This window comes from Saimiri boliviensis, chromosome 21 (genome assembly GCF_048565385.1).
Source record: "Saimiri boliviensis isolate mSaiBol1 chromosome 21, mSaiBol1.pri, whole genome shotgun sequence".
NCBI classification, from domain to species: domain Eukaryota; kingdom Metazoa; phylum Chordata; class Mammalia; order Primates; family Cebidae; genus Saimiri; species Saimiri boliviensis.
The window spans coordinates 2,094,876-2,116,761 of record NC_133469.1 but is presented as its reverse complement, the minus strand read 5'-3'; the positions used below and the strand labels follow the sequence as shown (position 1 = coordinate 2,116,761).

Here is a 21,886-nt window from a genome sequence, read left to right as displayed (position 1 = left end):
TGTGCCAGGCACTGTGTGGTTTATAGGAAACATCATAAAAGAGAGCTGTAATCTTGCATAGCTGGCAGCTGGCAACTCCTGCCGTTCAGAGAACCATATGCAAGAAATGCGGTTTCCGGCCGGGCACCGTGGCTCACGCCTGTCATCCCAGCACTTTGGGAGGCTGAGGGCAGGTGGATCGCCTGAGGTCACGAGTTCAAGACCAGTCTGGCCAACATGGTGAAACCCATCTCCACTAAAAATACAAAAACTAGCTGGGCGTGGGGGCGGGCGCCTGTCATCCCAGCTACCGGAGAGGCAGAGGCAGGAGAGTCGCTTGAACCTCGAAGGCAGCGGTCGCAGCGAGCACAGCGACCACCGCACTCCATCCTGGGCGACAAGAGTGAGACTCCGTCTCAAAAAAAAAAAAAAAAAAAAAAAAAAGTGGCGGTTTCAAGTGCTCTTCCCGCGCCAGGTGGAAAGCGTAAATAGCACATCGCGTTGCGTTATTTATCCCATAAAGGTGCGTTGAAGGCCCGTCTGGCGGGCCCCGTGCCCCGTTCCCGGCTGTCGATGCTGAAGGAAACACGTGGTTCCCCTCCCCCGTCCGGTCCCCGGGCGCAGCCGGAAGGCCCTCCGAGCCCCGCGGAACCTTTCTCTCCGCGCCCCGGGCGCCCCGGCGGGAAATGCGTCACGGCCCACGTCGGCCGCGCCGGCGCAGTCGGGCCTCGGTCGCCACGGGAACGCGCGCGCGCCGGCGTCCGACCATGAGCGCGCGGTTCGTGCGGGCCGCGTGGGCCCGGCGCTCGGGGCCCGGCCGCTGCCGTGGCGCCTCCGGCTTCCCGCCGCCTCCGCCGGGCGCCCAGGGTGTGGCGGAGCTGCTGCGAGACGCGGCCGGGGCGGGGGCGGAGGCGCCGTCGGCGGCCGCGGAGCGCCGGACGCCGGGCCGGTACTCCGTGCTGCTCTTCCCGGGCCAGGGCAGCCAGGTGGTGGGCATGGGCCGCGGTCTGCTCGGCTACCCGCGCGTCCGCGAGCTCTACGCCGCCGCCCGCCGCGTGCTGGGCTACGACCTGCTGGAGCTGAGCCTCCACGGGCCGCAGGAGGACTTGGACCGCACCGTGCACTGCCAGCCCGCCATCTTCGTGGCATCGCTGGCCGCGGTCGAGAAACTGCATCACCTGCAGCCCTCGGTGAGGCCCGGGCCCCCGGGGCGGGAGGGGGACGGTGGGCTCCGCCGGAGCCCTCAGCGCCAGGCTGGACCCGCCGGGGGCTTCCGCCTGCCGGCCGCGGCTCCCGCATCTCACTCATCCCACTGAGTTTCAGAAAGTTCCCGTTTATGCCGGGCGGTGTTGGAGGCGCCGTCGGCAAAACAGCGATCCCTGCCCTGGGGTAGGTGACGTCTTAGGGATACAGAAAATAAGCACTAGATGCAGTAACTAGGTGAATTAGATGCTCTGTAAAAGATGGTAAATGTTGCAGAAAGAAATAGCAGTAAAGGGGATGTGGGAGAGGAGGGCCAGTTTGTGGTTTTAAATGATTTTACATCATTGAATGCATTAATACATAGTTTTTAAAGGATTAATTTTTTTTCTTTTTTCTTTCTTTTTTTTTTTTTTTGAGATGGGAGTTTTGCTGTGTCACCCAGGCTGGAGTGCAGTGGCACAGCCTTCTCGGCTCACTGCAGACTCTGCCTCCTGGGCCCAAGTGATAATCGTGCCTCAGCCTCCTGAGTAGCAGAGCTTACAGGTGTGGGCCACATGCCCAGCGAATTTTGTTTTTGTGGGTTTTTTTTTTTTTTTTTTGAGACAGTCTCAGTCACCTTGGTTGGCATGCAGTGGCTCAATCTCAGCTCACTGCAACCTCCGCCTCTTGGGTTCAAGCGATTCTCTTGCTTCAGCCTCCCAAATACCTGGGATTACAGGTGTCTGCCACGACGCCTGCTAATTTTTTTATTTTTATTTTTAAGACGGGGTTTCACCATATTGGTCAGGCTGGTCTCGAACTCCTGACCTCAGGTAATCCACCCACCTGAGCCTCCCAAAGTGCTGGGATTACAGGCATGAGCCACCGTGTCTGGCAATTTTTGTATTTTTAGTAGCGACAGGGTTTCACCATGTTGCCCAGGCTGCTCTTGAACTCCCGACCTCAGGTGATCCACCTGCCTCAGCCTCCCAAAGTGCTGGTATTACAGGCATGAGCCACCATGCCTGGCCGAATTTTGTATTTTCAGTAGAGCTAGGGTTTCTCCTTGTTGCCCAGGCTGGTCTCAAACTCCTGACCTCAAGTGATCTGCCTGCCTCAGCCTCCCAAAGTGCTGGGGTTACATTCGGGAGCCACCACACCAGCCTAACGTTGTTCTTTCTTTTTTTTTTTTTGAAATGGAGTTTTGCTCTTGTTGCCTAGGCTGGAGTGCAGTGGTGTGATGTGGGCTCACTGCAGCCTCCATCTCCCAGGTTCATCCGCCTCGGCCTCCCAAAGTGCTGGGCTTACAGGCGTGAGTCACTGCACCAGCATAAATGAAGGAACATTGAGATGACTTGAGAATGTCACTTCACTCGAAGGTGGTGGATTGATTACTATTAATATTTAATAAGACGGTAAATGTTTAGCCCTTGAGATCCTTTACCCTATTTCACCTCCACAACCACCTTGTGAGGTTAATACTGTTATTTGATGGTTGAGGAATGTAGACTCAGAGATATTAAAAAGAATTAGTTGGCCAGGCACCATGGCTCAAACCTGTAATCCCAGCTCTTTGGGAGGTAGGTGGATTGCCTGAGGGCAGGAGTTCAAGACCAATCTGGCCAACATGGTGAAACTCATCTCTACTAAAAATACAAACAAACAAAGCTGGGCATGGTGGCATGTGCCTGGATCCCCAGCTGCTTGGGAGGCTGAGGCAGGGAAATTGCTTGAACCAGGAAAGTGGAGGTTGCAGGCGAGGTGGCTCACGCCTGGAATCCCAGCACTCCGGGAGGCCGAGGTGGGTGGATCACTAGAGGTCAGGAGTTCGAGTGCAGCCTGGCCAACGTGGTGAAACCCGGTCTCTACTAAAAGTACAAAAATTAGCCAGGCTTGGTGGTGGATGCCTGTAATCCCAGCTACTCCAGATGCCGAGGCAGGAGAACTGCTTGAACCCAGGAGGCGTAGGTCGCAGTGAGCTGAGATGGTGCCATTGCACTCCAGCCTGGGCGACAAGCAAAACTCCATCTCAATTAAAAAAAAAAGTCACGCTCTTAACTTCTGCACAACCATGTGGCCCGAGAGCCTGCTGTAGGGTCACAGCAAAGGAATCCAGAGCCCTGGGTTGGTGTCAGTGTGACCACGGGCGGAGTTGACTGGGCTGTAACTTACCAGGAAACTCCTCCTAAATACAGGGCAGGACTCAGTGATAGTCAAGGTCACTTCTGCGTGATAGTCAAGGTCTCTTCCGGCCGGTGCACCAAGCCTGCAGAACCTGGCTCACTAAGATGCTGAACGCCCTGGCCGCGGTCAGGTGCAGAGCCCCTGGAACTGGGGTCCCCAGGAGAATGAGGCCTCACATTCTGTGTCTGTCATCCCAGGTGATTGAGAACTGTGTAGCTGCTGCTGGATTCAGTGTGGGAGAATTTGCAGCCCTGGTCTTTGCCGGAGCCATGGAATTTTCTGAAGGTACACAAAGGCGTTTGGTTTTGTACAGCGCTGTGGTCTCAGGCACTTCAGGTGCGTGGGACATTGCCAAAAATGATATTGGACCCACTTGGGTGTTGGGAAGGGAGCACATGGATAGGTATGACATTGGCCCATGAAGACAGGACTTCACTGTGATTCCATTTTAAGCCTGAAGAATTCATTAAGGATTTCCCTTGTTTTTGTAATCTCATGACATCTGCTTGCTGGACTCTCACCCCCGATCCTGTGCTCTCGCCTACCTGCAGCACCTGCCATGGATAGTGCGTGCTCAGTAGATTTTCACTGAATTAAAATGTAAAGTATTTCATCTGGAGCGATGTTAGTTTTACTTCTTAAGAATTTTGCTGCGCAGGAACCATGGCTCATGTCTGTAATGCCAGTGCTTTGGGAGGCCAAGGCAGGAGGATCACTTGAGGCCAGGAGTGCCACACCATCTTGGGCCACCTAGTGAGACCCTCATCTCTGCCCCCCAAAAAAACAAAAATCAGGTTGGGTAAAAAACCTGTAATCTCAGCGCTTTGAGAGGCAGAGGCAGATGGATGCTTGAGCCCAGGAGTTTGAGACCAGCCTGGGCAACATGGTAAAAACCCCATCTCTAACAAAAATACAAAATCAGCCAGGCATGGTGGTGTGCAGCTGTAGTCCCAGCCGCAGTGCTCAGGAGGATGAGGTGGGAGGATTACCTGAACCCAGGAGGTCAAGGCTGCAGTGAGCTGTGATCCTGTCACTGCATTCCAGCCTGGGCAGCAGAGTGAGACCCTGTCACACACACACAAAATCGACTGGGCCTGGTGGCATGCACCTGTAACTCCAGCTAGTCAGGAGGCTGAGGTCGGAAGATCACTTGAGCCCGAGTCTGAGGCTGCAGTGAGCTGTGATTGTGCCACTGCACTGCAGCATGAGTGACAGCGAGACCCTGTCTAAAATGAAAAAAAAAAAAAAAAAAATCTAGTATAGAAACATGAGGTTACTGGGACTGGAGAGGGAGGAGTGGAGGGTGCTTCCATAGTGGACGTGGAGTGTTTGAAACTAGACAGGTGGCGGTTGCACAACATTATGAATACCCCAAATACCACTGAATTCTGCATATTAAAGTGGTTAATTATATTTTAAGTGAATTTCACCACAGTGCTTTTTTTTTTTGAAGCATTATATCATTATTAAGGAAAGTTTCATACTTTCACATTTTATGAAACAATTTTAATTGCACGTATCATCTTACGTGTGCATAATGTGTAGAATTGGGCCTGGTGTGGCGGCTCACGCCTGTTATCCCAGCCCAGCACTTTGGGAGGCTGAGGTGGGTGGATCACCTAAGGCAGGAATTTGAGACCAGCCTGGCCAACATGGTGAAACCTCGTCTCTACTAAAAATACAAAAATCACCCGGGCATAGTGGGTGGGTGGGCGCCTATAATCTTAGCTACTCAGGAGGCTGGGGCACAAGAATCATTTGATTGTGCAAGGCGGCAGAGGTTGCAGTGAGCCAAGATCACGCCACTGCACTCTAGCCCGGGCAACAGAGTTAAACTCTGTCTCAAAAAGAGAAAAGTGTGGAATTATAGCGTATTTACAATTTTGAGGGGTTTTTCTTGAGACAGTATCTTGCTCTGCCACCCCAGCTGCACTGCACTGGTGCGGTCATAGCTCGCCACTAGGTGCCTGTAATCCCAGCTACTCGGGAGGCTGAAGCCGGAGAATCGCTTGAACACAGGAGGCAGAGGATAGAGATGACGTTGGCCCATGAGGACAGGACTTCACTGCGATTCCATTTTAAGCTTGAAGAATTGATTAAGGATTTCCCTTATTTTTGTAATTGCATGACATCTGCTTGCTGGACTCTCACCCCCGATCCTGTGCTCTCGCCTACCTGCAGCACCTGCCATGGATAGTGTGTGCTCAGTAGATTTTCACCGAATTAAAGAGTAAATAAGTATTTCATCTGGAGCGATGTCAGCCTGGGCATCAGAGCGAGACTCCGTCTCCAAAACAAAGAAAAACAGAACCTCAAGGAGGTTGTGACTTGGCTAAGGCAACATGGTTCCCACTCTGTGCCTCTGTACCTTTCACCAGAGTTTCTTGATAGTGGCACAATGGTTTTGTTTAATAGTGTTGCTGTTGGGCCAGGTCATTTGTTTTGTGGGGGAAAAGGAGGCTGTCCTGTGCACTGCAGTGTGTCGGACATCCTCTCTGGTCTCTGCCCACTCAGTGGCACTTTGAGTCGTAACAACCAGAAAACATCTCTGGACACCACGGAGCACCGCTGTCCTCCACCAAACCAGCTTTAGGGCAGGAAGCTCCTTGGGTTCGTTTGTATCGTGCCAAGTACAGCAGTGTGCTTTTGGTGATGAACGCTGTGTGGTTGGTAGAGATGTGCAGAATTGTGAGTGGAGGTTGGGCTTTGTTTCTCAGGCCTGGCCTTTTCGCCTTCATTCTGTGCCCTCATTTTTCCAAATGCGCTTCTCTCTGGACAGGTTTGTATGCGGTGAAAATCCGGGCTGAGGCCATGCAGGAAGCTTCAGATGCCGTCCCCAGTGGGATGCTGTCTGTCCTCGGCCAGCCGGAGTCCAAGTTCAGCCTCGCCTGTTTGGAAGCCCGGGAACACTGCAAGTCCTTAGGCATAGAGAACCCTGTTTGTGAAGTGTCCAGCTACCTCTTTCCAGATTGCAGGGTGATTTCAGGACACCTGGAGGTGGGTGTTGATGGGAGCCGCCTTTACAGACCCCAGTCCAGTACGGCGGGTTGGAACTGCTCCACAGTGGGGAGACCCGGCAGTGTGGCAGGTGGTCTGTCCGGCCTGGTCTTTAGGAAGTATTTGGGGGCCAGAGCAGTGAGGTAGAGTGAGCGCCACAAAGCAGGCAGGACCCAGAGTGCCGCCCGGCTCCACCGTGTGTAGGCCGGGGTCTGGAACAAACCAGCCAGCCCGTGTCTAAAGTCAAGGGGCGGGGCCACGTGATCTCCAGGCCCCCCTGTAGTACCTTCTGGGCTTCTGAGGAGCCTCTGGTCTGGTTGCTTCCTTAGAGAACAGAGCTGTTTTCTGCCGATCGCTCCGCCTGCCTTGCTTTTTTTAGGTGTCTGTTTTTACACTGGTGTTCGTTTCCTTTCCACCGTCTTTCCTTCCATTTACTGCTTCCCCAAACGTGTATCAAGCACTGGGGATGCACAGACGGCTTAGCCAGCGTTCCCGCCATCAAAGGAAGAGCCCCTATGAAAGTATGACTCCAGGCCGAGGGGCAGGGGAGGGTCTGGCTGACCAATGATGGGCCTTGGAGCCACCGAGACGGCGGCAGCTGGAGGGAGAGCACGCGTTCGCCAGCAGGGGCGTCCCGAGCAGGGCGGCGGGAGCCCCTAGGGAGAGAGCAGCGGGTCCTGAGTGCCCGGCCGGGGGTGCTGAGTGCGTGCAGATTGGAACCCGTACCAGGGGCTGCTGCCAGGCTCAGATATTTCTTTTTTTTTTTTTTTTGAGACAGTCTTGCTTTGTCACCCAGGCTGCTGGAGTACAGTGTCACTGCATCCTCCGCCTCCTGGGTTCCATCAGTTCTCTGCCTCAGCCTCCCGAGTAGCTGGGATTACAAGCGCGAGCCACCGCACCCGGCCAAGGAAGGCATTCTCACACTTTCCACACAAAGGTGCTGAGGCGGAGAGTGCTTGGACATGGTAGAGGCAGAACTGGATCCCGAGTCTCACTCCAGAGTCTGTTGCTGCCACTTGACCATGCCTGGCTCCTCTTCCCCTCTGAGGACTCACCGAATGCCAGGCACCGTCGTCTGCCTCCTCTGAAGCAGTGAGAGCCGGCAGGAACCTCTCGGGACTGTTCTGAGATGGTGGGCAGGGCGGCTGCGGTGGCCCCAGCTCGGTCTTGGAGCTGGTGACACACTCCCTTTAGCTCAGGAAGGACCTCGAAGTCGGGGCAGGAGCCTCCCCAGCAGGCTCCCGCACAGGTGCCCAGTCTGGGTGACAACTGCTAGGCTTGTCCTTTCGGCATCTTTTTTTGAGACGGAGTTTCGCTCTTGTTACCCAGGCTGCAGTGCAATGGCGCGATCTCGGCTCACCGCAACCTCCGTCTCCTGGGTTCAAGCAATTCTCCTGCCTCAGCCTCCTGAGTAGCTGGGATTACAGGCACGCGCCACCATGCCCAGCTAATTTTTTGTATTTTTAGCAGAGACGGGGTTTCACCGTGTTGACCAGGATGGTCTCGATCTCTTGACCTCATGATCCACCCGCCTTGGCCTCCCAAAGTGCTGGGATTACAGGCTTGAGCCACCGCGCCCGGCCGGCACTTTTTTTTTTTGAGACAGGGTCTTTCTTTGTTTTCCGGGCTGGAGTGCAGCGGCACGATCTTGGCTCACTAACCTCCACCTCCTGGGTTCAAGTGATTCTCCTGCCTCAGCCTCCCAAGTAGCTGGAACTGCAGATGCGCACCACCACACCCAGCTAATTTTTTTGTATTTTTAGTAGAGATGGGGTTTCACCATGGGACTGTAGTCGTGAGCCACTGCGCCTGGGCCGAGGACCAGCCCCTGCAGTGGAGACCTTGACCCCTGTGGCCCTAACCTAGGACTTGAGAGGGCTCACTGTTGAACCAGAGTCCAGAGACCTTACATGGAAAGCCCCAAGAAGTGCCATGGAGTAGCCATCCCCATACCTGCCAGTCACTCAGACAGTCTGGGTGTGGAGGAAGGGCTTGGTCTATAGAGTCCAGAAGGCCCAGACCAAAGGATCCCAGCTCCTGTGGCGCAGCCCTCCGTGGGATGGAGCTGTGTCGAGGGTGATGGTGGAAGGGACGCACAGGCCAGTCAGCAGGAGCCAGCTTCTGCTGCAGTGACAAGCAGCCCACACCTCAGAGGTCACGGCCCGGAAGTGCAGGTCCCATTCCTAGTCTGTGCTCACCAGCCCAGGACTCAAGCTATGGGAGCAGCCTCTAGGGAACAGACTAAAGTGGGTGGATCACTGGAGGCCAGGAGTTCAAGAGCAGCCTGTCAACATGGTGAAACCCCATCTACTAAAACGTAGCCGGGAGTGGTGCTGCACACTTATAGTCCCAGCTACCCGGGAGACTGAGGCAGGAGAACTGCTTGAACCTGGGAGGCAGAGGTTGCAGTGAGCCAAGATCATACCTTTGTACTCCAGCCTGGGTGACAGAGCTCACTCTCAAAAAGAAAAAGTAGAAATTAAAAGAGTATCTTCTGTTTTAAAGACCTTTGCAAATTCTGTTGTTTGCTAACTGATGTAAGGGTTTGGAGCTGTTGGCTAGCCCGAGGCCCCTTTCTGAGCTCAGAAGCCCATTAGAAGGTTTTTGGCATCAACAACAGAACTCTTTCCTTCTCTAGAGAAACCCCAGATGAAGGTGGCAACAACCCAGACCCTGCATTATGAAATGGGGGCTTGAAGATTAAGGAATAAAAAGCAAACAGGCTTGTCAGAATTCTGCAAGTTGCGATAGAATTCTCACCGAGCGCTCACACTTCTTGGGGCTTTTCCTTTATCAGACCCTGTCGCGTGCCTTACGGCGTTTGCTCTTCCCGACAACGTTGTGAGGTAGATGGAACTGTGCTTTCTTTGAGGGATGGGACAGAAGAGATTCACGGATGTGAAGTGAAGTGCCAGGGGATGGTGCTGGGACAGACAGGCCACATTTCCGTGTTTCACAGCTGTGGGTCTCTGTGGTCAGCCTCCCAGTTTGGCCATTGAATGGTCAGATCCCCAAAGGCAGATTTCTGGGACGTCGGCTGTACAAGTAATTTTTTTTTTTTTTTTTTTTTTTTGAGATGGAGTTTCGCTCTTGTTACCCAGGCTGGAGTGCAATGGCGCGATCTCGGCTCACCGCAACCTCCGCCTCCTGGGTTCAGGCAATTCTCCTGCCTCAGCCTCCTGAGTAGCTGGGATTACAGGCACGCGCCACCATGCCCAGCTAATTTTTTGTGTTTTTAGTAGAGACGGGGTTTCACCATGTTGACCAGGATGGTCTCGATCTCTTGACCTCGTGATCCACCCGCCTCGGCCTCCCGAAGTGCTGGGATGACAGGCGTGAGCCACCGCGCCCGGCCTGTACAAGTAATTTTAACGGGAACCAAAAGTGGGTCAGGGTCCCCACTCAGGGTTTGCAGGGTTAGATCCAAGTCCAGCTGTGAGGGATGAGTGTGCCAGATACGCAGGGCCGGGAGAGCGCCAGTGGCGACTTCTGCCACTGTGTTTCTCCCTACGATTTGTGCAGCTGAAACCTTCTTTCCCCAGGCACTGCAGTTTCTCCGGAAGAATTCCCCTAAGTATCGTTTCAGACGCACCAGGATGCTGCCGGTGAGCGGCGGCTTCCACACCCGCCTGATGGAGCCAGCCGTGGAGCCCCTGACGCAAGTTTTAAAGGCGATCGACGTTAAGAAGCCTCTGGTGTCCGTCTACTCCAACGTCGACGGGCACAGATACGGGCATCCCACGCACATCCAGAAGCTGCTGGCCCAGCAGGTGGTCTCCCCAGTGAAGTGGGAGCAGACGATGCACGCCATATACGAAAGGAAAAAGGGCAGCGAGTTCCCCAGAACTTTCGAAGTGGGCCCCGGGCAGCAGCTGGGAGCCATCCTCAAGAGCTGTAACTTGCAGGCCTGGAAGTCCTACAGCCCCGTGGACGTGCTGCAGACCCTCGAACACGTGGACCCGGACCCCGAGGAGTCCCCAAGATGACCATGGGGGACTCAAACGGATGAACCCCTGTGCCCTCCCGAGAAGAGGCTATGAGCTGTGCCCACCACACCTTCCCTTCCTAGCGGCTCCTCTTCTGAGTGAAAGGGATTGTTTACAACGTGCTTTGGAGGCCGCATAAAAAGCCCTAAGTGAGTATTTCTTTACATGACCCAGTCCATTTCTCCCCCTTGGAAAAAAATCTTTGGATGTTGGGAAGGATGCCACAGGGCTGCCAGCCCTGCACCATGGGTGGGTGTGCCCACTCAGCGGGGCGGGGAGGGGAGGGTGCTGCAGCCTCATGCCAGCCCCTGCCCTGCCCTGCCCTCCAGGTACTGGGAACGTCCTGGTGGGGACTCAGGTCTGGCCAGTGCCAGGGGAGCCCCTCCACCACCCCCCCGCCCAGGGCTTCTTTGTCACAAGTCTAAAAGGTTTTAGAACCCAGTTGGCCTTGGCACTTTTGTTCACCCCTCACTTGACATCTGGAAGACAGTCCCATATTTGTTGACGTACCCAAGACAAACATACTGAGTGCCTGCTGTGTGCCAGAGTGTGAGTGGGCTGCGGTGGTAGAAGGGTCCTTGAGTGAGGGGCAGGGTGCGGGGAGTGCCAGGAAGGGAGGGCGGCTGAGGCTCTGGTCCCAGGGTTGGGACCATAGGACTGTGGTTACTGCAGGTCTGCGGGGTGCCAGAGGGAGCACAGCGCATACCTGCCTCGGACCTGACGCCCGACTCCATGCCCCGTCCTTGGACGGAGCAGCTCCTACATGAACATCAAATATGAGACAAGCAATCAGTCGGGCACAGTGGCAGGCACCTGTAGTCCCAGCTCCTCAGGAGGCGGAGGTAGGACAATTGCATGAATCCAGGAAGCAGAGGTTGTCGTGAGCCAAAATCACGCCACTACACTCCAGCCTGGGCGACAGAGCAAGACTCTTGTCTCAAAAGTTACAGGGTTTCTCACTGTTCGTCCTGTGACGTTTCTCCGAAGCGCCCTGCTGGCCTTTGGGCAGAACCCTGTTTCGTTCTGCAGGACTATCCATTGTTGGATAGTCAGAGCCCAGCTGTCCTGGTGCTGGGCCATGACACGCCAGCAGCACTTCCAGGCATTGTGACCCTGTGACCCCCAAACACCCTACCCGTCTCCATGAAGCCCTGGGTTAAAACACCAACAGAAGTGGACACGCTGATTCCCACTGTGGCCTGCATGCATGTCACTTGAAGTGTGATAGTTCTTTGAAAAGAACTACCTCTCAAATCTTTATTGCACAAAGAAATGCTTATTTTGAGTACTGAGCCTGTTTGAAGCCCTTTCCCTGAGAGCTTCAAGCAGTGGCAGCCTCGGGAGACCCAGACCCTCCACGTCCAGGTTCTTTGGCAGTGCTGCGGGCAGGATGGTGTTGTAGGGTCATGTTCAGCTCCCAGGAACAAAATCCCAAATAAGGGAGGGGTCTGCTTTCCGAGGGGTCGGGAACAGCAGGCCTTACTGCTTGCTCTCTGGGCACTGCCTTGTCCTCGCGTCCTGGGGTGGTACTAGCAGATCCACGACTAGGAAGGGAGAAGAGACGGCCAAGAGCGTATGGTGCAGCCTTAACCAAGACCCCGGAAAGCTGTCAGTGTCACCTGTAGTGCGGGGGTTGCCCCACAGGTGAGGGCAGGCAGCGCTCCCCGCTACTCTACCCCTGCTCCTTTGGACAATCCTTACAGAGGGGCAGGCATGGGCAGACAAGGGGAGTCGGAGTCAAGAGCCCAGAGTCGTGGGGTGAGCCACGCAGAGTCCTACATCTTGTTCCTTGGTGGGAACTTGGCAGGCTCCTGCCCCTTTAGGGAAGTGCCAGTGGGTGGCTTTGGTCCCAGCACACTGGCCCAGCCCTTGGTGAAAACTGACTGCCACCACATCTCTGGGCCTCGTGTCCTAGGAGAACCGTGCCTGTTTCTCTAGGCCTGCATGGCATCGGGGCCCTCCCTTCCCAGGACAGTGAGATCCCATCTCTACAAAAATATAAAATGAGCCAGTGATCAGCCTCTCTTCACTTTGTCAGAACCCCAGATGCGAGGTAAGGGTGGTGCAGAGGTGAGCAGACCCTGATCAGCCTCTCCTCACTTTGTCAGAACCCCAGATGCGAGGTAAGGGTGGTGCAGAGGTGAGCAGACCCTCTCGCACCTCTGCTCACCCAGTAGGCACTGCCAGATGGTGGTGTGGGCTCAGGGGCAGGTGGGAGGTGGAAAGCCTGAGTGTGGGTCTAGGAGACCTGGGTGAAGCAGCAGATGTAGAAGTGGGGAGAGAGCACCCCATACCCATAGAGTGCAGGTAGCATGTGGCAAGGCCACAGCTCAGCCCCATGACTCGTCTGCGGAAGCTTTGAAGCCCAGTGTTTTCACTGCATGTGTTTCTAGTGGCCTTTGGTCAGTGGGCTGATCGGGGTGGAAAAGGGTCCATGGCTGGGTGGAATGTCCAAGACCATCTGCAGTGTGGTCTTTTAAAAAAAAAAAAAAAACGCCGGGCGCGGTGGCTCAAGCCTGTAATCCCAGCACTTTGGGAGGCCGAGGTGGGTGGATCACGAGGTCGAGAGATCGAGACCATCCTGGTCAACATGGTGAAACCCCGTCTCTACTAAAAATACAAAAAACTAGCTGGTCGTGGTGGCGCGTGCCTGTAATCCCAGCTACTCAGGAGGCTGAGGCAGGAGAATTGCCTGAGCCCAGGAGTCGGAGGTTGCGGTGAGCCGAGATCGCGCCATTGCACTCCAGCCTGGGTAACAAGAGCGAAACTCCGTCTCAAAAAAAAAAAAAAAAAAAAAAAAAAAAGCCGCGCGTGGTGGCTCACGCCTGTAATCCCAGCACTTTGGGAGGCTGAGGTGGGCGGATCACCTGAGGTCAGGAGTTCGAGACCAGCCTGACCAATATGGCGAAACCCCATCTTTTAAAAAAAAGGCTGCCAAGGGCCAGAACTTGGGGTGAGAAAGACAAAAGTAAGGCGGCCTAGTGAGGCTGCCCTTTGGTCTGGAGGGTCGGAGGACACTGGAGCAGGATGCAGGGTCTGCCCAGCCCCCCTGGGGGTGTGGAACAGCTGCATCTCCTGGACTAGCTCTGGGGATAGGCAGGGAACAGAAAGGGCCTGGCTGGGAAGATGAGGCTGCAGAGGGTCCAGGAGGGTTGGAGGCTGCAGGATGGTGGCTGGCCCGGCCCAGCTTCGACATTTAGGGTGGAGGGCAGATAAGAGCCCATGTCCCAGGAGGGAGGCCTGGTGGGGTCCAGAAATGGCACGAGGCTGAGGCCCAGGGCAGGTACCAAGCCCACGAAGTAGGGGGCCGCCCTCTCTTGCAGCAGCCTTCCCACCATGCCCTCCCTGTAAGGGAGCCAGGCCTGCACCCCTCTGGCAGGAAGTATGTGCAGGGAGAGACAGGCATCGCCTAACGAGGAACTAAAGTCCCCAACAGTAGATTTCAGGTCATAGACCAGGACAAGAGAGAAGGCAAGCCATCAGGCCAAACCAAGACAGCATTTGTGGTCCCCAGGGGCAGGGAAGAGCCCGATTAGAAGTGCCAGGCCCCGCCCGCGCCCTCTCCGGGGCGAGAGGAAGCCCGCACTGGTACTGCCAACCCCTAGAGAGGACCCGAGACTGCTGGAAACCAACGTTTTATTGCGCACTCCCGCTCCTCAGAATCGACTCCAGTGGATTCTGGGCACTGCGGGACACAGGGGTGTGACCGGCACTCCCCCTGCTGCCTGCCTGCGGGCAGGGGCAGGAGTGAATGGCTTTTCCTGGGCACAGGCCGTAGTTAACCGGTAACAAGCTTGGAGCCACAGGAATTCATCTCTTAAAAAACTGGAGGAAAAAAACCTGAGTATAAAACCTCAGCAGTGTTCCAGCACTATCTCAGAGTTTAAATATAAAAAGGGATCACAAGAAAACGGTTAAAAAGACAACACCAGCAGGCCCCCACCTCCAGGGCAGTGGTCGCAGGGGCGGGGCCAGCCCCGCCCTGAGCCATGGACGCCTCACTTGAGCAGCAGGCGCAGACCCCCGCTGAACATCGCCAGCAGCAGCGCCAGGAGCGCCAGCAGCACGGCCTGTTTGCCGGACACCTGCGGGGGCAAAGCCGAAGAGTCAGGGCAGAGTGCCAAGGGGAAGCCCAAGGAGGTGGGGACTGGGAAGGAGCCGGAGGGGTCCGGAGAAGGAGTTCAGGAGATGGGGAAAGTGGTTCTGAGGATATCGCCCTAAAGGCCAGGGTGGCCTGGGGCTGCCAGTCTGCGGGACACAGGTGGACACAGGTGGGGGCAGTGGGCAGCGGGCAGCATGGGACCAGGCTGCTAGGAAAGCTGCCCAGGGAGGCACCTGCTCAGGCCAGGAGTCGGTGAAGGCGCTCGGGGCAGTGACAGGAGCACAGGGGCCTGCAGCGCCTGAGGGGGGCTCTGACAGCCCTCTCTGGCCACAGCGCCAGGCAGGCACAGGAATCTCAGGGCTCTCACCCAGGACCCAGAGCTCAGGGATCTCCAGAGCCTCACTATGTCCTCCTGGAAGTCAGCGAAAACATCCACGACACCGCTAAGAACATCCCTGATGTCGGTCCGGTCAAGGATGAAAGCGAGACCCGGGCTACAGACAGACGGGATTGGGGGCAATGCCGTTACCACAGCCAACAGGTAACAACAGCCTGTACTTAACATGACATCACAGATGTAGGGAGCAGGGGCCTGCGCCCTCCACCCCACAGCCACCGGGGCCCTTTCCCCGGGTGCTCCCAGCCACGGGGGCCGCTCGGCATGGGCTGTTGGTGGTCACATTCATTCCGATTTCCTGCTTCCTCCCCCAGCTGCCTGCCAGCCCACTGGCCCTGTCTTCCAGAGCTGGCCACATGGAAAATAAAGCCCCATTCTACAGAGCCCTGGCAAGTCGCTACCCACCGTTCTACCCACCCCCCGCCCCAGACCAGCTGAGAGCCCCGGCCCCCCAGGGTCTAGGATGCCAGCTCCTGTAGCAGCTCCTTTTAAGATCATGGCGGAAATGGACCATCATGGCTTGATAAGAAGGTGAGAGTGAAAAGGGCCTTGGGCTCTGCTTTATCTGTTGCCCGGGAATGCCAGGGCCAAGTGGCCACAGGGGCCAGGGCCAGGAGCTGGGGGCTCCCAAGGGAGGCGCAGGCAGCAGCAAAGGATTTCAGTACAGCCTCAGAGTGTCAGGGGCACGTCCCCACCAGGACTTCCTCGGTGCCCTGTGCTGCGTCCAGGGCATCCACCCACCACCCAGAGGCTCCTCAGGTGTAGAGGCCCCGGCAGAGCACAGGCCGGTTACCTGTACGTGGCCACCTCGTAGAGCTGGGCCAGCCTCCGGGCCCTGAGGCTCACATCCATCTGGTCCGCGATGCAGGCCAGCTGCAGGGCCAGTGCGTCACTGCGGGGAACACACACAGGAGTCGGGCGTGGCCGTGCCGCGGAGGCCAAACGCACCTGGACCCACCCAGCCAGTGGACTGTGTGCGGCTAAGAGTGGCCCGGAGGGTGAGAGATGGTATCAGATTCGGGGCAGGTGGCGGGTGGGCCTCCCTGCCTCCCTCCTCCAGCTCCCACTTGGCTTCAGAGACACCCTCGAGGTCCCATGGGACCCAGACACCAGAGGCGCAAACCATTTCAAATGATCCCTGCTGGGCTGGCCAGAGACAGCAGGGAGCAGCCTGAGTGGGTGCCTGTCCCAGGTCGTCTTGTGCCCCACGTCTGCCCACTAGCATAGCGGGCGGAGGGCTGGTGGTACAGGCTGAGCCCCACCTGGGCGGGGAGCGGGGAGGGCACTGGTGCCTGGGGCGACCGACTGAACAGGTGCGTCTCCCAAAGCAGCCCGCCTGAACACCCAGGGATGACCTAACATGCAGAACTCGGGGGTCTGCGAGCTTCCCTGAAGCATCCTGGGGCAGGCCCACCTGCAGGCTTTGGCGGAAACAGTGGAACAGGTGAACAGGCAGGTCTGGGGAGCGCCGTGCCCCCCACAGTGGCTGCGCTGGCTTCCCACATGGGTTGCAGCTTACCTTCCTTTGTGGGAGGTGAGGCTATGTAAGACCTGTGTCCCGGTTCCCAATCTTGAAACCAGCCCTGCTGGCACCACCCCTCCCAGAATGGGGGCACACACCTACGCCTCACCACATCCGCTCCCACACAAAGACTGAAACACAGCCGGGCGCAGTCGCTCATGCCTGTCAGCCCACAGGAGGCTGAGGCAGGTGGACTGAGACCAGCCTGGCCAACATGGTCAAACCCCGTCTCTACTAAAAATACAAACATTAGCAGGGTGTGGTGTGTGCCTATAGTCCCAGCTACTCAGGAGGCTGAGGCAGGAGAATCGCTTGAACCCAGCCTCAGGTGATCTGTCCGCCTCGGCCTCCCAAAGTGCCGGGATTACAGGTGCAAGCCACTGAGCCTGGCCCAAATTCTTTCTTGCTTTATCTAACTCTCTCTTGATCTGAATCTAGTCTCCCTTCTGCCAACAGAGCCACCTTCAAGAGGCCTTGATGTGCTCAGCAGGTTGCTAAGGGCCTGTCAAGCAAGGCCCCAGCACTGTACCATTTGGACAGCCAGTGGCCCTGGGTCCGTTTTGGGACTGTGAACATGCTGCCTGTCCATGGATCTGAGCTGGTGTCAGGGATTAGGGCAGCAGAGTGAAGCTGCTCCCAGGGCAGAAGCCTCCATGCCCACATCTGGGGCATGGTCCTCGGGGGCCCTGCCTGGGAGGCATCTGCAGACACCCTCATCCAGCCCACCCCTGAAGTCAATACCAGGCATGGGGCAGAGCTGGGGCCCCTTCTGTTTCTTCACCTGTTCTCCATGCATTCCAAAGGGTCCTCCACAGAGTCCGGGTCCTCTTCAGGGTCACTCCCACCGACAACCTCCATGGTCAGGGGATCCACAAACTGCTCACACAGGAGAGTCTCCATCAAGATGTCGCTGGAGAGGGGTCTGTCTTCAGACATTTCTCCTCTGGGGCAGAAAGAGTACAACTGGACCCCTCAGAACTGAGCCATCTGGGGCTCGCTCAGAGGATCACCCCCAGGATTGCATAGCCCTACTCGCCCTCTCTCTTGATCGGCTAACACCATCAACATCTCCCAACCCCAGCTCCCACAGGCATGAATCCTGCTACACACTGGCTGTGTGCCTCTGGGCAAGTCACCCAGCATCTTGGGACTTGATTCATAAGGGCCCTTGCTTGCTTTTTTTTTTTTCTTTTTTTGAGACGGACTCTTGCTCTGTCACCAGGCTGGAGTGCAGTGGCACCATCTCAGCTCACTGCAATCTCTGCCTCCTGGGTTCAAGCAATTCTTCTGCCTCAGCCTCCTGAGTAGCTTGGACTACAGACGCACGCCACTACGCCCAGCTAATTTTTTGTATTTTTAGTAGATACGGAGTTTCGCCATGTTGGCCAGGCTGGTCTGCACCACTTAGCAGAAGACCACACCTGTTCTTTGGTGTCTGGTTTCTCTTAAGGCAGAGAGAAGCAAAATGAGAAAGACATTATCAGAATCCTCTCCCAGAGAGACCATTGCTAATTCTTCTAGTGTTTTTCCTAAACTCGTGTGGGCATCACACATCCGTCTTCAGCTCCCAAACCCCCCTTTTCTTCAGGGAGGCCCTGCATCCTCATCCATGTAAGCCAGCCATGGTCCTCCTCTCCCCCGGGTTCCCAGCATCTCTTGTACCTGGTGACAGCCATGTCACCCAGTTCTGGTCAATGAGGGCTCAGAGGCTGGAGGCAGGGATTGGATGCCAGGGAGCAGACAGATAGCCAGGGCAGCTCAGCTCTCCTTCCTCCAAAGATGGAGCTGCAGCAGGTGGCCAAGAATAGCAGAGACGGGAGGCAGAGAGTGCCCAGGCCTGAGGGTGTCGCTGAGCTGCCTCCTCCAACTGTGTTTAGGAATAACGAACCCAAATCCGTCCTCATCACCATTCACTGAGTTTTCTGTTCTTTGACGCCAAAGGCCTTCCTAACTATGATCACTGCAGATTCTCACATTGGTAAGTGTTTCATCACGATGGCAGAAGGGACCTGATTCACCATAATGTACCCCACTGGGTACCAAATAGCCTTAGATCTCGGAAATGATGATGATGACTGTAGGATGAGAATCTAACAGCCTAGTTGAAAGCTTAGCTCTGGCAGTTAGCAGTGTGTCTGTTTCTTCATCTGTGAAATGGGTTTGATGGTCTGAGTACCCCTCCCTGGGCTATTGGGAAGACGAAACAAGGAACTCCTTAGTAGTCTCGAACAGAGCCTGGGACACTGGGAGGAAGCTGGCACTAACCATTACCACCTTTGTGCTTCAACTCGTTATTTTCTTACTATAATGCCCTGGGTGTTATGAATTTTTAATTCCCCATGCCTACTGATAGAACGCTCCGCCCTCCCACTGTCTCACTGAACTGTTTGCTCAAACAGGACGCTGAGGCCTGGAGAACTTCATGATTGAGCCAGGAAGGGTCCGAGCTCCAAATCTCCCTATTCCCCAAGCCAGGGGGGACTGATGGCAGGCAGGACCCACAGGCCTAGGCACCAGTGTGTGCTCATAACTCGCTTTCAGCATTAAAAGGAGAGGGTGGGCCGGGCGTGGTCATGCCTGTAATCCCAGCACTGGGAGACTGAGGCGGGTCGATCACCTGAGGTCGGGAGTTCAAGACCTGCCTGACCAACATGGAGAGACTCCGTCTCTACTGAAAATACAAAATTAAGATGGGCTCAGTAGCTCACGCCTGTACTGACGCCTGTACTGGGAGGCCAAGGTGGGCAGATCACAAGGTCAAGAGTTTGGGATTATTCTGGCCAACATGGTGAAACCCCATCTCTACTAAAAATACAAAAAATTAGCTGGGCATGGTGGCACGTGCCTGTAACCCCAGCTGCTCTGGAGGCTGGGGCAGGAGAATCACTTGAACCCAGAAGGAGGAGGTTGCAGTGAGCGGAGATCGTGCCATTGCATTTGTCTTGGCGACAGAGCAAGACTCTGCCAAGAAAAAAAAAATACAAAATTAGCCGAGTGTGACGGTACCTGCCTCTAATCCCAGCTACTCAGAAGGCTGAGGCAGGAAAATCGCTTAAACCCGGGAGGCGGAGGTTGTGGTGAGCTGATGCCATTGCACTCCCGTTCTGGGCACAACAGCGAAACTCTGACTCAAAAGCCACTGGTCACGGTGCACGCCCATAGTCCCAGCTACTTGGGAGACCGAGGCAAGAGAATCGCTTGAACCCGGGAAGCGGAGGCTACAGTGAACTCTGATCATGTGACTGCATTCCAGGCTGGGTGACACAGCTAGATTCTGACTCAAAAGGAAAAAAAATTTCACAGGTGAGATGTTTTAACGTTGTATAGATCGCCAGCAGTATGTGTGTTAAGGTGGCATTAAAAAGAACTTCGTCCAGAACCGCTGGCTGCCGTGGGTGTCTATGCAAAGAGCCATTTCCCTAAGAAAGCAGCTCCAGCCCTGGTTTGCTTTTCCTGCAGTCCCTACCCCTGCAGAAAAGGCTTTCTCTCCTGCTCTGTGCAAACCAGACTACCTCCATGCCCTGCAAAGTGAGAGCCACAGTGGAAACTCGGCTCGCTGTGAGCTGAGCTGTGAGCTGCACTGAGCCTCACCTCGATCCCCTGTCCCAGCATCCCCCAAAGCACTTTGGGAGGTGGGGGTGGGTGGATCACCTGAGGTCAGGAGTTTGAGACCAGCCTGGCCAACGTGGTGAAACCCCGTCTCCACTAAAAATACAAAATCAGCCAGGCATGGTGGTGCTCGCCTGTAGTCCCAACTACTTGAGGGACTGAGGCAGGAGAATTGCTTGAACCTGGGAGGCGGAGGTTGCCGTGAGCCCAGATCGCACCACTGCACTCCAGCCTGTGCCATAGGGCAAAACTGCCTAAGAGGAAAAAAAAATTAGAACGGCAGTACCAGTAACACCTATTGCCCAAGACCGTTGTGAGGATGGCATGACCCGACACGAGTAAACCACTGAGAGAGGAGCTGCTGCTCTTCACAGCTTCTGCTTCTCAGCCCAAGGCCTGGCAGAGCAGACATACATTTGTTGACTGAAGACATGAAGGCAATCTATTCCCAGAGGACCCACCATGAGGTCACTGCAGCTGCCAATCCAGGAAACTGGACTGGTTTTATTATCTTTTTTTTTTTTCCAGCAAACTTGCAAATGAGTAGGTAAAACCCTTCTTTGGTGAAGGAAGACACACCTAGCCATGTGTCCCCACCCAGGCTGCACCCCACACGTGGTCTCCTACACACTCACCAGTGGAAACACCAGCAGCCAGTCGGAAGCCCTGTTTTACCCTAAGAGGTAAGGATGCAAATCTAATGTGTGCAGAAGACGCGCCACACCCACAGCCTTGAGGGCACCTGCAGGGCTCAGAGTGGGCAGGAGGGCAGGTTCTGAACGGAGCAGCCTGCATTGGGCTCATCTGAGAGATGAGGAAATGCCAGCTACCTCCCAGGCCCCTCCCAGGTCGTTCAAAAGCCCAAGCAAGTAGAGATGCGTCCTGCACAGCCCTCAGCAGGTGTTCGAGGGCCGAGGCTGCAGGATCGTGGGGGTGGGGTTGAGCTCCTGGTAGGGACCCTCAGACTCTCAGGATCTCACTCAGTCCACAGTCTAAGCAAGTAGGATCTGACACTTCCCTGTTTCACAGGCAGGCAAACCAAGAGGGCCAGGGGCCACTCTGGGGTCACAGGGTCGGTCAGCTGAGTCGGCCCAGCTAGAAAACCCTAGTCTAGGCTGGGCACAGTGGCTCCTGCCTGTAATACCAGCACTTTGGGAGGTGGAGGCAGGTGGATCACCTTTGGTCAGGAGTTTGAGACCAGCCTGACCAACATGGAGAAACCCTGTCTCTACTAAAAATACAAAAAATTAGCTGGGCATGGTGGTGCATGCCTGTAATCCCAGCTACATGATAGACTGAGGCAGGATAATCACCTGAACCAGGGAGGTGGAGGCTGGGCACAGTGAGCCAAGATGACGCCATTGCACTCTGTCTCAAAAAAAAAACCCTGGTCCAGTCTTCTGTATTGGCACAGCCTGGTCCTGGACCATGAGGGTGGGGTGATGCAAAGCTCTTGGAGCAGGCTCAACTCGGGTGCAACCCAGCAGGAAATGCCCTGACCTTGCAGCCAGGCTGGACCCCAGTTCCACTCTCTGCTTGGCCCTTGCTGTGTGAGGCAGATCTATCTGCTAACCTCTGAGCCTTGCAGAAACAGCCAGGCCTCCGGGGCTGCTGAGAGGATGAAAAGACACACTATTGTCCCTTTTCTGCCACCTCGCAGGGGCTCCATAAAAGCTGGTTAACTCAATCAACAGTCTCAGAAGAGATGAGAGGCCGCTCACAGCTCAGGATGCCACAGTGATGCACAAGCTGCTGCCTTTCTGGAGAAGATTCAGCACCCATAGGTCACGTATGCACATGACCTTGGATTCTCGGGATGCATCCCACACACCCCTGCAGGGACCTGGGAGCCCTCAAAACATGAAGCCACGGATCTGCAGGTGCTGCTGCTCTGTCCTCACGGCCCTTTTAGGAGACAGGCAGGCAGG

General features: G+C 55.7%; 2 protein-coding genes across 4 annotated transcripts; one reads left to right on the top strand and one right to left on the bottom strand.

The window, feature by feature from the left end:
- Positions 1-710: 710 nt before the first annotated feature.
- Positions 711-20,301, top strand: MCAT (malonyl-CoA-acyl carrier protein transacylase). The gene is made up of 6 exons (XM_003932935.3): positions 711-1,169; positions 3,543-3,630; positions 6,125-6,342; positions 9,885-10,477; positions 11,001-14,971; positions 15,142-20,301. Exons 1-4 carry the CDS (start codon positions 747-749, stop codon positions 10,326-10,328), a joined length of 1,173 nt encoding a protein of 390 aa, XP_003932984.2. The 5' UTR covers positions 711-746; the 3' UTR covers positions 10,329-10,477; positions 11,001-14,971; positions 15,142-20,301.
- Positions 13,948-17,285, bottom strand: BIK (BCL2 interacting killer). 3 transcript variants are annotated; one of them, XM_039463068.2, is made up of 4 exons: positions 17,131-17,285; positions 15,621-15,719; positions 14,798-14,924; positions 13,948-14,413 (listed from the first exon to the last, which is right to left on the bottom strand). In XM_039463068.2, the coding sequence occupies exons 1-4, from the start codon at positions 17,283-17,285 to the stop codon at positions 14,327-14,329; spliced, it is 468 nt and encodes a 155-aa protein (XP_039319002.1). In that variant the 3' UTR covers positions 13,948-14,326. The 3 variants fall into 3 exon arrangements, with proteins under 3 accessions (XP_039319002.1, XP_039319003.1, XP_039319001.1); XM_039463069.2 differs by having other exon boundaries at positions 14,834-14,924; XM_039463067.2 differs by lacking the exon at positions 13,948-14,413 and having other exon boundaries at positions 14,639-14,924.
- Positions 20,302-21,886: the final 1,585 nt, after the last annotated feature.